Below are 19,110 nucleotides of genomic sequence, written 5' to 3' on the forward strand. Positions count from 1 at the left end.
TACCTGGAGACTATTGGGCCTTATTTCAGCTGTCTTTCCAACTTGAAGTTGTTGATGCCACTTTTGAAGACAACAGTATCAAACAAATCTTGTGCTTCTCTTTCTCCACCATTGTACTATCACACTGCTTCTGAAATGAATCCACATAGGTAATGAGATTTGTAAACCGAGAGATCTCATGCTACGTCTGAAACCTATATGCATTGTCAATTACTGGACATATCTCCTATATACAACAAAGTAATCATACCTCAAAATGAAAGAACAATGTTGGATAAAATTTCATTCATTTTATGCACTTAATGGCATAACCAATTGTAGCGTAACTGGAATAACCAATTGTAGCTTAGGGGTTGACTGGATGTGACCCCTGACGAGGGTTCAGGATGGTCAAGTGGAGAGACATTGGTGAGGACCTGTGATACTTCCAAGGTGTTAAAGAGACAGAATTAAATTAATATCCATTTATTGCTGAGATTTTTACAGTGATTCAGTCTCCTTCTCAGCTTGGCCTGGTAGGACCCTTGCAGCAAGAATGCTCTAGGTGTCGTGTCAGAGCCCATGATGGAATCTGCAGTCATAGTCTCTGGTGCTGTCTGCAGTTAGTTCCTTGGCCTAATGCTGGGTGGAGCAGTGGCTGGTGTGTCTCCGCAGCTTAGCATGACTGTGGACAGCCAATGAAGCCCTAGTGCTCTCATTGAGAATAGTTGCACTTAGGATCTGCAGGCCCCTTATGGTAGTTGTCATAATGGCGAGAAACCCCTTATGGCAATTGTCATGATGGCGAGAAGGAAGAAGTCCTACCAGCTACACAGACGTCAGCCCAAGGGGTGGTCCTAGCATTAGCTGGTAAGGTGATACACACACTGCCAAGGAGTGATGGCACCAGGCACCCTGCTCTCAAGGTGAACAGCTTGCAATTGTATAGATTAGTTCTTTATATGTGGAAGATCTGCTTGGTCTTCATCTTCAGTCAGTCATGGCTGTGATTGGCTGGATGGCAGCGCCCAGAATAGAAGTTCCTGCCCCCCCCCCCCCCCCTCCCGCTCTCTCTCTCCCTCTCTCTCTCTCTCTCTCTCTCTCTCTCTCTCTCTCTCTCACACACACACACACACACACACACACACACACACACACACACAGAGAGAGAGAGAGAGAGAGAGAGATAGAGAGATGGCTGCAGACTTGTAGAAATAGACTCTAAAAAGGCATCAGTCGACAACAGTTCATTGTTTGTCAACAGGTCTTCCTGCAGCTAACAGAGCTGGCCTTCTGTTGATATCAGTGATGTAGATGGAAAGACCAGACTCTGAGCAGTGAGTGGAAAGAAGAGGAGGGTTAAAAAGTGGTCAATGACATGATTCCTCCATATAGGTGGCTGAATATGCTCCAGTTTTTTGAACCTGTCAGTGTTCTCTGCTAGGTTAATGTTTAGTTTCAGAGCTTCAGAGTATTCTTTTATGCAAGACTGAAAGACATTCCTGAGTAGTCTTTAGCAGTAGTTATTCCATATTGCCCAGTTAACAGAATATTGTTATGCCTCCTTTGCAGTGAAATCATGGTGCTGAATCAGGTGTTCCTGACAGACTCTATTGCACAGTCTGTGGCACCTTCTCCTAGCTTGCTTAGTGCCCCTAGGTGTTTATACTCATTATGCAAGCATCGTGTACCAGGCAGCCATACTCTGCCTGGACATAGATGCAGGTACCTCAAAAATTCTGTTCTTCACTCCAATACTATTTTTTTTTTTGGTTCAATAGAAGTCTGTGAGCTGAAATATTGGCTTCATTTCCACTATAGACATGAGGATTGTCTCATGTTACAGACTAACTAAGCATGAATGTAGTCTGACATGTCCCTGAGTGATAATAATTGTAAGTGCTTTTCCTTCTGCAGTACATAAATTCTGCTGGCTTCATTTTAATTGTAAATTTATGTTCTTTTCACAAAACATCTAAACAACAAGCACAGAATGTTTACATTCAAATAGGTAAAAATTATGACATTTTATCATAATAAAATTCAAAAATTGTAGTTGAATGTTGTGATTGTATCTACAGTTGTAGAAATAGCAGTTCACTTGCAGCTGATTCTAACTATTAATCGCAGTGGCCATTAACATGTCAACTGCCACAAGGCCACTGGTAGAGACGGCAAAGTGCCACACCTGACACTGTCTGCCCACAGTAGCCACAGGCTCCACTGGGTTTAGTCCTCTATATGATGCATGCATTAATTTGTAGTCCTTGATTGATTGGTGGTGGTGTACAGGAAATTAGGTACATCATCTTGTTGAATGTTTTGAACTTTGTTTTCTTCCAACTATACTATGAACAGAATTTTCTATGCTAATTCTTACAAAATTTCATTGTCACTCTATTTCCATTGTAAAGATGACAGCTAATTTTGGTATGAACATTGAGTTTTGCTTTATCATATAAAACAAGCATAAATGGTTATAGGTAAAATGGATCCCCTGCTGTCATCCTGTGGGATTGGATGGCACAACACTGTAAATGTCAATAAATGACTGGTTTCATTGAGAAAGAATCACTGAGAATATTGGAAGAATGTGATTTTGATGTCAGTGATTCAGCATTATCAGAGTTTTCTACCAAAGAATACGAATTTGTGGACACAATTAATAACAATATCAATGATGATCACAACCATTGTATTGGTACTGGCACTGGAGTCCAAGAAAACTGTAGCAGCTGTAAAAAGCCACAATTGCAACCAAGACTAAACTGATAATACCTCTCCAATCCAAGATCACCACACCATCTGAAGATATACTGTACTAAACAGAGTATAGTTTGTGGCCTTCAGGGGACACAAGGCATCAGACATGGGACTCTGCTGTGTCCACGGCAGCCTCATGTCAGTTGATGTGTTAAAGAATTACAGTACATAAGTCTACTGAATTCCAAATTATTTTAAAAGACTTCTTTAGATTTGTGTTTATAGACTTCATGTGATTTTTGTATTTCTTGCTTTGAATAAATATTTTATTTACTTTAGTTGTTTGCTCCAGAACATGAATCCAAAAGACAACAGGGAGTGAAAGTGAATATTGCCCTTGTCATCAAGTAAACAGTTGTTATTATTAATAAAGAAAATACTTGCATAGAATACACATGGAGTCACTAGACTAGTGCATTATTTCTCAGATGGAGTTGTGAACCTTACCAATATGTAGTTGGCAGACAAAGAAATGGGAATGGTAAAATAAGTGTTTCCAGAATGCCTTCTAATACAGATGTAATTATAAACACTGATTCATGCTCTTCAAGAAAACATTATTAGGAGTGTTTTATATATACAGTCCTCAGGAGCCTAAAAGTTCCACTTGTTGAATATGAGATCAGCAAAGAACTAGACCTAATCTTGATTATAATCACAAAAGATGTTATAAGTGAATAAGTCTAAGTTTCATGTTTTCATTTCTTTTTTTCATCAGTATACAATACAGTTGTCAATAATGTGTTATTTTAGGTTGTGTAAAGATATAGACAGAACTATTTTAATGTCTTTTTTTTGAAAATTGTATTTCATACAATCATGTCTGAAAGAACAGACACTGTTGAGATCTACAGACGTATGAAATACTTTTCCTTGATGTCAGCTGTGTTAGGTATAGATTGGGTAGTAGATCTACAAGTGTAAGATGCTAAATCAGCTGTATTAAGCTGATTTAGCATCTTACACTTGTAGATCTAGTATGGATAAAGGAGTTGCCATTTTCATAAAACAAGGGTATATATACAGAACTGTTGAATTAAGCAAATTAACTCAGCTCAGTACAGCTGATAGATGCACAAAAAACAGAACCGAAAATTTACGTTCCTAGCTTTCGGAACAAATGTTCCTTCATCAGGGAGGAGAGGGGGGAAAGAAAGGGAAGAAGGGAAAGTGGATTCAGTTACTCACAACCCAGGTTATGAAGCAACAGGGAAAGGAAAACAGGGAGGGTAGCAAGGATGGAGGTATGGTTGTCAGAGGGAAGCCAAAGATATTCTACTGTAAGTACTGTGCCAGGTTCAAACCAAAGAGGATGCATACAGAAGTAAAGATGTATATAGTATAAAGATAAACACAACTATGTAGGATGAAAAGATGCATGAACCACAACAGAACCTTCAACAAACCCCCTCATAGCCAACAAACCTAGCCTAGCCACCCTACTCAATCTCCCCATCCCAGCACATACCCCACACAGACCAAATTTCAAGTATAACCACAGTCAAATGCCACATATCACCAGTCCCAATTCAGTTCTAAACCTCTCATCCAGATCCCTCTCTCCTCCAGAGACATCTGTTCTATCAAAAGGCTTAACCTTTAGCCCCACGCCTAAATTCAACCACACTGCCCTGGTTAAAGATCTCCTCTCATTCACCCGGAACCTCAACTGGAAATATCACTTCACTACCCAAACACAGCCCCCAAATACTAGACCCAGTGTTGAATCCTGTCTATAACAGTTCCGACTGCCTTCTCAAAAGGATCCTCCTCCCCTCCCCCAAAACCATCCCTTGCAGACATTTCAGGAATTCCTCACATCCAGTGTTGCCTCCCAGTCCTTCTTGAAGAACATCCCGACAACCCCCAACATCACCCCAGCTGAATCCCATGCCATTAAGGAGCTGAAAACAGACCGCTCTATTGTCATCCTTCCAGCGGATAAAGGCTCCACAACTGTGGTACTTGACCGTGTGGAGTATGTGGCAGAAGGACTGCATCAACTCTCCAACACCTCAACCTACAAAGCTGTTACCCAGGATCCCATTCCCTCCATCCAGACTGAGCTGCAGAAAATCCTAAAAATCCAAGGTCCCTCACAAGGCCTCACAACGGCTTCCATAGACTTACTCACTCCACCTGAGCCACGTACCCCTACCTTCTACCTATTACCCAAAATCTACAAAGAGAACCATCCTGGCCGTCCCATTGTAGCAGGCTTCAAAGCCCCAACAGAACGTATCTCAGCTCTGGTAGACCAACACCTCCAACCCATCACCCGCAGACTCCCATCCTACATCAAAGACACAAACCATTTCCTAGAATGCCTCAAATCCATTCCCACTCCTCTCCCACCTGAAACCTTTCTTGTCACCATAGATGCTACACCTCTTTACACAAACACCCCACATACCCATGGTCTCTCTGCCCTTGAGCACTACCTCTCCGAATGCCCACCTGAAGATCTTCCAAAAACCTCGTTGCTTATCACACTTACCAACTTCATCCTCACCCATAATTACTTCACTTTTGAAGGCCAGACCTACAAACAAATCAGGGGAACAGCCATGGGAACCAGGATGGCTCCGTCCTATGCCAACCTTTTCATGGCCGCATGGAGGAGGCTTTCCTAAAGACCCAACAGCTGCTTCCCCTGGCCTGGTATAGGTTTATAGATGACATCTTTGTGGTCTGGACTCATGGTGAAGAAACACTCCTTAATTTCCTCCATAATCTCAATTCATTTTCGAATCTGAATTTCACCTGGTCCTTCTCCAAAACCCAAGCCACCTTCCTGGGTGTTGACCTTCATTTTGTTGAAGCTCACATCCACACCTCTGTCCATATCAAACCCACAAACAAACAATAGTACCTTCACTTTGATAGCTGCCATCCATTCCACATCAAACGCTCCCTTCCCTACAGCCTAGGTATTCATGGCAAACGTATCTGCTCCAGTGACGAATCCCTCAACAATTACACCAATAACCTGACCAGTGCTTTCCTCTCCCGCAACTATCCTGCAGACTTTGTCCTCAAACAGATCTCCCGAGCAATATATTCCTCCCCATCCAACAACAATGTTCCTACCCCCAGACCACACAGAAGCATCCCCCTTGTCACCCAATATTATCCTGGCCTCGAATACATCAACAAATTACTCCGCCAGGGATATGACTTTCTCAAGTCAACCCCTGAAATGAGATCATCCCTTGACAAAATTCTCCCCACACCACCCAGAGTTGCCTTTCATTGCCCCCCTAACCTCCGTAACATCCTTGTTAAACCCTACAATATCCCCAGACTACCTTCTCTGCCCAGCGGTTCCTACCCCTGTAACTGACCCCGCTGCAAAACCTGCCCCATGCATCCCCCCACAACCACCTACTCCAGCACCGCTACTGGTAAAACATACACAATTCAAGGCAGGGCCACGTGTGAAACTACACATGTCATTTATCAGCTGACATGCCTGCACTGCACAGCGTTTTAAATCGGTATGACAACAACTAAACTGGCTGAGCGCATGAACGGACACAGACGAACTGTCCGCCTAGGAGATGTCCAATACCCAGTAGCGGAGCATGCCCTCCAGCATAATTCTAGGGACCTAGGAACCGGCTATGGCGTATGTGCCATTTGGCTTCTCCCACCCAACACCAGTCCCTCTGAACTGCGGAGATGGGAACTTGCCTCCAACACATCCTTTCATCCCGCCATCCCCCTGGACTGAACCTACGTTAAACAACCTCGCTCCCATTTACTCTTCAGTCTTCTCCTCTTTCCCTTTCCTCTTAGCCATTCACACATATTTTCATCCTACATAGTTGTGTTTATCTTTATACTATATACCTCTTTACTTCTGTATGCATCCTCTTTGGTTTGAAGCTGGCACAGTACTTAACAGTAGAATATCTTTGGCTTCCCTCTGACAACCATGCCTCCATCCTTGCTACCCTCCCTGTTTTCCTTTCCCTGTTGCTTCATAAACTGGGTTGTGGGTAACTGAATCCACTTTCCCTTCTTCGCTTTCTTTCCCCTCTCTCCTTCCTGATGAAGGAACATTTGTTCCGAAAGCTAGGAACGTAAATTTTCGATTCTGTTTTTTGTGTTTCTATCGGCTGTACTGAGCTGAGGTAAGTACTGGCCAGCCCCTCTATCTCTTTGTTAGTATTTGTTTTACATCTTTATATGAGATTTTCCATTAATCATTTAGAATTAAGCAAATTCTGTGTTGATCAGCACTTTGAGGTTTGTGCATGTGAACTTCAGCTAGATAATGTTGTGTTGATATTAGCAACAGTGTACAGGTCTCCACTAGGAGATTGGGAGCTATTCATAAAAAAAGTTTGACTCCCTATTATGCTGTCTATCAGACAAAAAGAAGTTATTAATCAGTGGTGATTTCAATGTTAACTTTCTAAGCAATTCTGATAGGGAAAATGAACTAGAAGTGTTGTCAACAACATATCACTTAGAATCAGTGATCAGTTTCCCTACACGTATAGCTCAGGACATTAGTAAAAATGGTTCAGATGGCTCTGAGCACTATGGGACTTAACTGCTGTGGTCATCAGTCCCCTAGAACTTAGGACTACTTAAACCTAAGGACATCACACACATCCATGCCCAAGGCAGGTTTTGAACCTGCGACCGTAGCGGTCACGCATTTCCAGACTGTAACGCCTAGAACCGCTCGGTCATTCCGGCCAGCAGGACATTAGTACTGTAGATAATGTATTTGTACCGGATGTAGAACAAACACATGCTTTCCCTGTGGTAAATGGATTATCCGACCATGATGACAGCTGATTAACTTACAAAACCTAACAGAGTATACACTTCAGAAACCATTAAGTAAAAGTGTGAGGGTGCTCAACCCGGTATCTATAGATCACTTCAGTGAAAGTTCAGGAAATGTAAACTGCGAAGATGTATATAATGAGCCAAATGCTAATGATAAGAGCAGCATATTTCTTGGTAAATTTATATCCCTTTTTGAACATTGTTTTCCAAAGAAAATTACTAAATGTAACACCACAAACTTTTCAAAGAAACCTTGGATTACTACAGGTATTAAAGTGTCTTCAGAAAGAAAAAGAAAACTGTATGAGACAGCAAGAACTAGTAAAGATCCAGAAGTAGTTTTACACTATAAAAATTATTGTAACATACTGAGAAAAGTTGTAAGGATATCAAGAAATATGTATGTTAGAGAAGAAATTAACAACTCCAGCAATAAAATCAAATCAATATGAAATGTTGTTAGAAGGGAGACAGGAAAAGTAACCACTGGGTTGGGTTGGGTTCTTTGGGAGAAGAGACCAAACAGCGAGGTCATCGGTCTCAATGGATTTGGGAAGGACGGGGAAGGAAGTCAGCCATGCCCTTTCAAAGGAACCATCCTGGCATTTGCCTGGAGCGATTTGGGGAAATCACGGAAAACCTAAATCAGGATGGCCGGACGCAGGATTGAACTGTTATCCTCCCGAATGCGAGTCCAGTGTGCTAACCACTGTGCCACATCACTCGGTAGTAACCACTGGGGTAAGTAGTATTACTGTTAAAGAGAATGAGACCATCTTAACCAACAGTACACAGGTAACCAATGTATTTAACAATCACTTCTTAAGTGTAGGAGAAAAAACAGGTGAGAATAGTTCAAAAGAAAAAGCCAGGCAGTACATGGAAGAGACAGTTTTGAAAAATTTTAGTCACATTAAGTTTCATCTAACAACCTCTTGTGAAATGAGGAAAATTATTAAATCTTTGAAAAAATAAATGTTCTGTTGGAGTAGATGACCTCTCTAACAAGTTATTAAAACAATGTGGAGTGATTACAGCTGATGTTTTGAGTCACATATGTAATGCATCACTGACTCAGGGTATTTTTCCAGGCAGGTTAAAATATGCCATTGTCAGGCTTCTCCACAAAAAGGGGGAAACCACAGATGTCAATAATTACTGGCCAGTATCCTTGCTTACAGCATTTTCAAAAATCTTTGAGAAAGTAATGTACTCGAGAGTGGTTAGCCACCTCAATAGTAATGGAATACTTAGTAAATCACAGTTCGGATATCAGAAATGCTGTTCCAATGAGACAGCAATATACAATTTCACTGTCCACATAATAGAGTCTTTAAATAGTAAAATGTCACCAGTAGGAATATTCTGTAACTTATCCAAAGCATTTGACTGTGTGAACCATGACATTATGTTAGAGAAATTACAATTCTGTGGTATAAATGGAACAGCATATGAGTGGTTTAAGTCATATCTACAAGACAGGAAGTAAAAAGTCTCTTTATATGCTTCAAGTGGTTCAAAGGAGTTTGCCACTTTATCTAACTGGGGCGAAATTACATTAGGTGTACCACAAGGTTCAATCATGGGTCCCCTCCTGTTCTTGATATGTGTGAATGACCTCCCTTCTTATGTGAAACAAGATGCTGAATTGACACTGTTTGCTGATGATACAAGCATAATTATTAATCCAGTAAAAGAAAGTCCGATAGAAAATGATACAAATAAGGTCTTTGGAAAAGTTATTAATTGGTTTTCAGCAAATGGGCTTGCTCTGAACTTTGAAAAAACACAGTACATCCAATTTTCTGCTGCAAAAAGTATAATTCCTTCAATAAACATAACACATCAAAAGAAGTCAGTAGCCAGGGTAGAACATACTAAATTTTTGAGAATCTTAATTGGAAATTTCATATTTTGGATCTCCTAAAGCGACTAGGTTCAGCAACTTTTGCAATCAGAATAATTGTCAATTTTGAGGATGTAGAAATTAGTATACTTTGCATACTTCCACTCTCTGATGTCATATGGAATAATATTCTGGGGCAACTCAACACTTAGGCAAAAGGTATTCACTGCTCAAAAGAAAGTAGTTAGAATAATGTGTTGGGTTCATAGTCACACATCTTGTAGGCATCTGTTTAAAAGGTTAGGAATTCTTACAACTGCTTTGCAGTACATTTATTCAGTAATGAAATTTTTTCTCAACAACATGGACCAGTTTAAAATCAACAGCGACATTCATGATTACAATACCAGAAAAAAAGAAAGACCTACACTATCCTTTTCTTAATCTATGTTTGGCACAGAAAGAGGTAAAATATGCTGCTATAAAACTTTTTGACAAATCACCAGATGAAATAAAATGTCTGATAGACAGCAGTAATAGAAATATTTAGGTATAACACTATAATGTAAACAAAAAGAAAAAAAAGGAAAGAAAGCAAAACTTGTTTCCTGTGCACATTTCTTGTGCATTTGACACGTTCCACATCATAACGGTTTTTCGTGCTATCGATCAATGGAACACATAACTAACCAACTAACTCAAGGAATTCACCATTGTGAATTAATTTCAAAGTATTGTATTTCATGTTGTTATTTTGTACCACACCACTGATAAAGTGAAGATTGTAGAGTGGACATGTAGCCACTAGACTGATGCCACATAATGGCCATCTTGTTTACTTTCTTACTGTGGGTTCTTTATTCTTGTTATCTCTAATTTGTGACCCAGATGGCACTGCTTTTACTTGAAACTACATATTGAGAGTTGTCTTCAGTTTGCTATGAGCCACTCCATTTATATGTTAGTAGTAACAGTTATTTTCTTCCTTTTTATTTTGTAGTTTTTTGATTTCTTACCATATCTGATGATTGTTGTATGCCAAAACACAGTCTATTAATTGGTGTGAAATAATTAAGGTGCACTGTAAGCTGACATAGCCACAGAATTACATCTGCAATGCATTTCCCTCACTGACAAAGAGGATTACATACAAGCAGAAGATGTATCAAGCTGAGCATCTTGTTAGTTTATTTAGATGTTATCTTCATTTTAACTTATTATCTGGCTGATACCAAGAAGTTTTACTCACAGTATTTCATTGATTGCATGAGCTATCATGTCTATTGATGAAGTTATTTTAATTGTTTCGAGCCATACATTGTTTGTCTGCAGATGATTCATATTCGACTGATATGTTTTATGCATTAACTTATATTACAGTTTTGCATCAGTTCTTTATAAAGCCTCTGGAAGCTCATTTATGTGGACCAAAATCTGGAATTCCTGTAAGAAACTATGTGACTCTCCATATTTCATATTTGCCCTTACTGAGTTCGTAATCAGTTGCTGCCTTTGCATACTTCTATCTCCAACTGTCATAGAGTATTATTTCAGATCAATTCTGTGTTCAGACACAAAGCATTCCTTATATTTTACATAAGAACTGCGCATCCTTGGTGGTTTTCAGTTTCTCTCTCACTGTTCTCTTGTATTTCCAGCATGAAATTGAAACTCTTAATAACCCTGAGTTCAAGCAACAATGTAATTGGCTGCAAATGTTGACACAACTGATAGAAGATCATCAAGATAGAGATGAACCTGAATCTTTACAGGAACTCCAAAAATGGATGGCTGAAAGAGATGAGCTCAGGCAAGTTGTAGCATAGTTTATTAACTGATGCTTCATCAGCTGTTATCGAAAAGATCATTTTCTTTTGATAGTGACAACACATGCACAGTCACATTAAAAATGGTAAAGCAAAACATCAAATTACTATTTGGAATAACATAAATGGCATACATGCATAACGTGCTTGGATAGTTCAGTAATAATTTTGTTGGACATTTGCATTAAATGTAGAAGGAAAGTATAGCAGCTACTGATTCGGAATTGTTGACCAACGTATTCATAGAAGTTGTTCAGTCATCTGAATCTGAACATTTTCTTAAGTCTTGCATATTGGGATCTTCTGTGCTACATACAAGTGCTGTATCTTGTTATTGTTTAGTGCAGATGATTTTGTTTTGTAAACTGCAGTGTTTCATTTGCATAGTTGATGATAAAATTGGGAGGAGAAGACAAAGAATGCCATTATCTAAAATATTGCCTTTTTTTGAAAAGCCTCAGTGGAACCACCATGTTTAATATTCTTTTGTGATGGACAGTTCACCATAAACAGAATCTTATGCCGTCAGCCGAAAACCCATTATGTGTAGGTGTGGAATTAGACTTGTGAAATCGGCTTACACATCTCATCACCATTGCCTACTGACCATTTTCCAATTATGAAAATTGTAATGCAATGAACAGCCCCACAAAGGTCATTTATAGATGTCTCACATAGCAAAGCCACAAAAACTTTAACAGTTGGTACTTCAAGAATTGGTTTATTGTTTTTGAATCTTTGGTCCTCAGGTTCCAGTATTATGACTGCACCACATTCATAAACACAATTATTGCATCATTCAAGATACCCTGATAGAACTAGGGAGAAAGTCTTGTCCTGGGCAGTTTGAAGTTCAACATATCGCTATTACTACAGGAAGTGAAAAGAAGTACGTTCCATTATGGCAACAGTTGCCAAATAACATGTGACAGATACAAGGTCCATTTCTTAAATTTTGAAGCCCCATAAGTCACCAGTGTTTGATGCTAATTTACACTTCAATATTGGTATATGTGGTATTGTACCTCAGTAACATCATCTTGGAATGCCCAGTGCCTTCATGACTTTGGAGATGGACTGCTTCACACTTTTATGACTCTCAATCTTCTTGTGTCTAGAATAGTTTCCTTTTTCAGGATATAGCAGACTTCATTGTACTGTTTATATGTAATTTTGCAGAAATACACTATTCTTGATGCCACAATCATCAGGGTAACTTAAGGGAGGGAAATCATGTGTGTCATGTCAGTGAATCACATAAACTTTGTTTCGCATGGTATCATATTTTAACAGTTTGTGTATCATATCCTCTGAGGTGGAATTTGTGGACCAGCTAAGCATTTTCCTAAACAGGCATTAAAATCTGCCGGAAAACCACACTCAGGCCGGCTGGTGTACCAGCCCATGTTGTGACTTGGCAAGACAGCCAAGCCACTAGGAGGTGAAGCCGAAAGGCACGTGTTTAAGCTCACGCAGGCTGGCGTGAGGTCTGGAACAGTTAAAGGATTTGAGACTAGCAAAAATATTACGTATCTGTTGGAATACTTAACTTTAATCCATAATTGGTGAACATCGGTCTGACGGTACATGCATCACAAGATAAATAGCAATTGATAATGGCGCCTTGCTAGGTCGTAGCAAATGACGTAGCTGAAGGCTATGCTAACTATCGTCTCGGCAAATGAGAGCGTAATTTGTCAGTGAACCATCGCTAGCAAAGTCAGCTGTACAACTGGGGCGAGTGCTAGGAAGTGTCTCTAGACCTGCCGTGTGGCGGCGCTCGGTCTGCAATCACTGATAGTGGCGACACGCGGGTCCGACGTATACTACCGGACCGCAGCCGATTTAAAGGCTACCACCTAGCAAGTGTGGTGTCTGGCAGTGACACCACAGCCCATGGTTGTTAAATTACTGCACAGATTCAATCTGTCTCTGACTCACACGCCTGTTGGAGTAAAGCTTGGAGTTGGTCACTATTGTCTAGTTTATCACTTTATACCAAGTTGATCTGGTAGCTTCTGGTATTATTTTGAACACTAAATTTTCCCACAAGATTTTCCAGTTGTGCTGCGGTAGTTGCAGCTCTCATTTATTAGGAATTGGTTTTCCGTTGAGAGCTATGGCCATGTTACAAACTTTTCCTTTTCTCAGGACACCTGTTGGTATGTAGCATTCAGTGACAGAACAATATTGGACAAAGTGTCATGAACATGGGATATTGACAATATTGTGAGACAGTACAGCAATTGGCAAGTGTGACCCCTTTTCTATCACACACTTAGTTCTGGTGACGAGTAGTGCTGCACATTTTGTGTGCCAGTCTGTTAGTCCCAGTCCACCCCCTCCATATAAACCAGTATATCGCTTGCTGTATAGCTCTCTCTACCTTTTTGGGTGTTGGGAGAACCTGAGTCCATAATCAGTTGCTGACTTTGCATACTTCTATCTCCAAATGTCATACTGAGTAATGTTTTAGAACAATTCTGTGTTTAGACACAAAGCATTCCTTGCAAAAAAGCATATTTTATATGAGAACTGTGCACCCTTGGTGCTTTTCAGTTTCTCTCTCACTGTTCTCTTGTATTTTGTGAGTATTTGTGGATTGCTCAGCTTGATTTTTTCTGTCATTGTTAAATTTTTACCTGCCTGGATTTTTACTATCACTCTTATTTTATGTAGTGTTGTGCACCAATTGAGAGCCTCCATTCTTTGTGGGTATTTGCTGTAATGACAACTAACATATAGTGTTAATTTTTGGCAGTAAATCAATTCTGCTGTATATTCCATTTATTATTTGCAGTTTGCAACATCACATTCTTTTTAGTGTTAACAATAGCACCAGTAGCTTTTTTATACCATCAGAGGATGTTATGTAAGATGTCAACATCTTGTGAACTTTTATTGAAAACACCCAAGTCATCACCATAAGCTCTGGAAGTGAGCCTTTTATTTCCTATTGAAAGTCCTTGTCAATCACAACATATGATGTGGAGGAGAGGATTTCAAGCTATTGTGTAGAACACTGTAGTAACAGACAACCTTGTCTGACCAATCTGTTGATGGGAATTTTCTCCTTTGATCTACCATTAACAATGACTTGTGACACAGCATTGCTCAAAAATTCTGAATTGCAGTCAGGAAATTGGAGTCTTCTTCTTGATAGGCAGTTGTGCTAACCACTACACCACCATAGCATTGTGGCTACCACAGTTGCACGGACTACCCTAGACCAGTGCCTTCCTTACTGGTTTGGATCTGCCCTGCAGATCATATTTAGATCTGGCACCACAATGTGCTGTTTGTCAACAGTGGTATGAATGACACCGAAGGGAATCGGCAGACAGAATTAAACCATGCACCATAGGTAAAAGAAAAAAGTGATCCAGATAGTGTTTTTTGATTTAATACAAGTAACTGATGTCACCTTAATTAGCTTACTTCTATTTTTCATTTGATCGTTCTCCTTCATCCCTGCATCATCTTCAAATTATTCACACTCATCTTCATTTCCATTTCTTCATATGTTAATATGCAGCCTTGGAGCATTCCTCAAACATTTAGTTAATTGAAAGTTAAAGTATGTAAGCCATCAGCACTTTTAAAGTATTCTTTTCATTCATGACAGTTTTATCTGTAGTCGACTGGTGGTTGTTCAGGTTGCATTTTATTTACAATATATTTTTATAGCATAGGTCTCAGAAATAAAACAGTCAAGTGTTTGACAGTATTACAATCTTTCTTACTTTTTCCCAATTGATTGGGGAGTGGCTGAATGGATATACACTTTTCAGTCAGTATTGTCAATTGTTGTAGATACGTTGTGATGTAGTTCCTTGTAAGACATACTACATGTAACATTTGAGTTTCTGAAGAATCTTAGATTAGATTAATAAAGTGCAGGAAATAAATCATAGAAGTGTGACCTCTGTATTTTTTATGTTCATTTTGAAACAATTATGTAACAGTCATTTCAGAATATTCTATTTTCCATGTTTCATCTAAACTTTTATTCAAATGAAGTCACACTGTCTCACTTATACATCATTTTGAAATAATTCCTGCTGCAGCCTAACAAATACTGCTGACTATAATTTGCAAGCTAATTATATTATATTTGTAGTTTAGAGTAAATTAAGCTTTTTGTACAGATCATTAACACTGTTTGTATGTTCCAGTTTCTGATACTGCTACATTGTTGTAGACTAACTCAGTAGCATTGTTTTGCAACAAAATTTGTTCAATCCATTTCTTTCCAAATATACATTTTTTTTAGCACTAATGAAAATACATTATAACAGACAGTACCTTTTCTCTTATTGAAAGCTACCCTAAAGTTATTGTTAGCTGAGCTAATTATGAAACATTTGGTGTGTACATGTAATGTTAAATGGCTCTTTTCCCCTCTTTTGTACAATTTCTATGGATATTTCTTTCAATTGGTAAGTTATTTCTTTTTAAATGCATGGAAAATTATTAAAAAAAAATGTTTGGACACAAAATTTAGCTTCACTGTAGAAGTGATGTATCCTTTTTTTAAAAAGACAGTTGACTTGTAGAAAGGTTCTTGTATCTTTAAGAGTTCTGCAACAGCTGGTGCATGCATATTTGTATTGGTTTTGCTGGATATATAGAAACATTATGTAAAATTCTGAATTATTATATGCTGTGATAAGTGGAGAAACAATCCAGTTCTGTTGCACAAGATAACTGTTGTAACTAACTGTGGCATAGAGTTTCACAATTTTCCTTTTTTTGTAAAATATTTCTGTTGATGTGCACCTACTACGCATGCATCATGATTTCAAGAATACATAAGAAGAAAAAATAAATCAGTTAAATGTTATGTTTGCACATCTGTATTTGGTGAAGTAGAAAATGTGACATTATGTTGAAAATAGCAAACTTGGAAAACAATACGGTTAGTCAGTGGGATGTATGTGTACCATCTGTGCCCCTTGTTTTATAAAAATTTGATGAATAACAGCTGTACTTATGAGTGATGAGATTTTATGGGCAATCATTTTGTCAGAGATGACAGGATGTGACACACAAAAACAACAGGACTTATCAAAGCTTCTTTGCCTGGGAATGTCTACTTTTAGATATTGTAAACTGTTGTTTTCAGAAGGTAATCTGCTTTTATAGTAAGTTCCCAGTATTGGCATTATACATACCATTAAAGTTTTAGCTCACATCTTCATTTGAAGGCTTTTACATACGTAAAAAAGATACTTTAAATTTATGAAGTGAAGTGTATTGTAACATGATATGTTAAATGGTTGGCCGGCCGGAGTGGCCGTGCGGTTCTAGGTGCTACAGTCTGGAAGCGCGTGACCGCTACAGTCGCAGGTTCGAATCCTGACTCGGGCGTGGATGTGTGTGATGTCCTTAGGTTAGTTCGGTTTAAGTAGTTCTAAGTTCTACGGGACTGATGACCACAGCAGTTAAGTCCCATAGTGCTCAGAGCCATTTGTTAAATGGTAATATACTCTTCATCTTAGTTCAAGAAATATGGCGAAAGTATTTCTTTGCTGCTACATCCTAGTAGATCTGTTATTTCCAGTAGCATTTGCTGAAAATATTGGATATCAAAATCAAGAATGCAGAGCATGTCAAAAATTTATAACAGTTTGTTTTTAAACCTATTTCTTTTAAATCATTCTTCATTTTCTCATTGTAATGTCCATGAGCATCTGCATATACTTACACACATTTATGTTTATGGAAACTGCATTATTTGTAATTATAAACAAATAAGAACATCTTCATCTTCATTGAATGTAGCTTCACTGAATTTTGTTGAACATTCAAACTCATTCTCAGTGCAAAAAATCCCAGCCCAGTGCATGGGAAACACAACACCTTGACCTGGTTATGTTTTAGAACAGTGATCTTTTCATTATTGGAAAACACTAGCAAAAACTGGCAAAATAAACTTGCTTGTACCATCCAATATTTATTTTGCAGTGGTGTAATTGGCACACCATGTCATCTATGAAAAGGAATGAGCATTTGACCATCATCTTTATGGTGTTGTAACCTCTCCCTTCATTTTCACAGGCTCATAATATTCAAAGCACATCACTGGGAAGACTGTTTTGTTAACAGCACTTCTCAGCACCTGTGGCAGTTTTACAAACAGTCTCAAGTCAAAATAAGTACGGTCTGTGTCAGAAACAAGTGAGTTGAGACTAGGTATTGGACACTATCTTCAATTTGTTTCTGATGATGAGTGTGTACAAAATCATGATACATAACTGGAATTAAATAAATTAAAGGTGCAATCTAGATGGAAATTGGAATACAGAATCCAAACATGTTCACAGAATTGTGGAATTTATTTCCTTTATTGACAGTATTATAAATATCGTGAAGTGCACATTGGTTGAGCTTTTGCAATATGATGTAGTGCCATTTTCACTCTTGCTTCAGTTTCATTCTGCAAGCAAAATCAGTGTCCAATGAAAAATCGCTTTTATAAGAAACAGTCATTAACTACTGTTTGCACCACTACCACTGAGGCACAGAAACACTCCTTTCCTTACAAAGATGATCACTATTGTGAATTTCTGTCACTATTTTCCTTGCATCACCTGTGTTCTCTGTCATCATTACAAAGTACTGCCAGCCAGAGCAAGGCTTACTATTTGTTAACAGTATCTTTAGTTCTGGGCTCTCTAATTCAGAATCACCAGAAGTCATTGGGCAAATAATGTACATGCTTTGGGATTGCCAACTTGTGTACAAAAAGACAGTGCAGTAACTATTTTTATTACTGAATGTTACTGTCATTTCACTGTATTGTGTTAGATTATTCTTAGGTTTCCTTGATACAAAAATATTTAACCTCTTTCTTCACCACCGTAGAACAAATGTAAATCAATGGCCATCATTTTGCAGGTAGGTTGCCAGCATTGCAGGGGTTTGGTGGCACTTATTACCTCGCCCCTCACCTTCTCAGTCTGTATGCTAGGTGCAGGCTTCTCTGTCCACGTTCCTGTGCAGCCACAGTATCTTGCATGACGAAAGCTAAAACCTTCTACTGTCCACACCCCTGTATAACAGGGCTAAACAAATGTGAAGAAACAGTTAGTTAAAATATTTGACCTCTTCTAAATTTGATAGCATTTTGTAATCATGCTCAATTAGGAAAGATATCTTGAATATATTCATTGACTTTAAACCTTTTTAAAATTATGCAGCTCATTGTACTGTTGTACTCTCTTACTGATTTTATCAGAAGTAGAATTGTAGACAACAGCACTACCAAACAAATTTGATTCTGCTGACTAGTGTTAATGTTTTACCTTGGATTCAAGCAGACTTCACCTAACAGTGTATTCTGCAGTTGTGGCCTTATGAGTAACAGGAAATTAGTGCATATTTGGTGAGTGGTAAATTCACATAGTGAAATAACACATACATTTATACTGTAGGATTCATATTTTAGTCAGAACAGTAGATTGAAATGCCTTGAATGGATGAAGATAAAATCTCTATACATTGCTGCCTTCTGATTATTGGTGTCCTTACAATCACAGGATGCAAATAAGCAGCACCTTTGTCATTTGGCTCATTCTTTTTGATTCACATTTTTAAAAAAAGAAACATTCCACATGGGGAAAATATATATAAACAACAAAGATGCTGCGACTTACCAAACGAGATAGTGCTGGTACATAGTCACAATAAAAAACACACAAACACACACACAAATTTCAAGCTTTTGCAACCCGGTTGCTTCATCAGGTAAGAGGGAAGGAGAGGGAAAGACGAAAGGATATGGGTTTTAAGGGATATGGTAAGAAGTCATTCCAATCCCAAGATTTACCTTAGGGGGAAGAAAGGACAGGTATACACTCGCACACATACACACACAGATCCATCCGC

General features: G+C 38.7%; 1 protein-coding gene across 4 annotated transcripts in view; it reads left to right on the top strand.

The window, feature by feature from the left end:
• The window catches only part of LOC126475027 (5'-nucleotidase domain-containing protein 3), a 137,894-nt gene that overhangs the window by 72,206 nt on the left and 46,578 nt on the right, over positions 1-19,110 (top strand). For 2 of the 4 annotated variants that reach the window (XM_050102571.1, XM_050102587.1), the window contains exon 8: positions 11,053-11,204. The exons of 1 other annotated variant lie outside the window; for it this stretch is intronic. In XM_050102571.1, coding sequence (XP_049958528.1) covers positions 11,053-11,204 — 152 coding nt within the window. Of the gene's footprint in view, positions 1-2,462; positions 2,788-11,052; positions 11,205-19,110 lie in introns of those variants that run through there. One more of the 4 variants, XM_050102595.1, reaches the window with a different exon arrangement.

The sequence above is a fragment of the Schistocerca serialis genome, chromosome 1 (assembly GCF_023864345.2).
Source record: "Schistocerca serialis cubense isolate TAMUIC-IGC-003099 chromosome 1, iqSchSeri2.2, whole genome shotgun sequence".
Classification (NCBI taxonomy): domain Eukaryota; kingdom Metazoa; phylum Arthropoda; class Insecta; order Orthoptera; family Acrididae; genus Schistocerca; species Schistocerca serialis.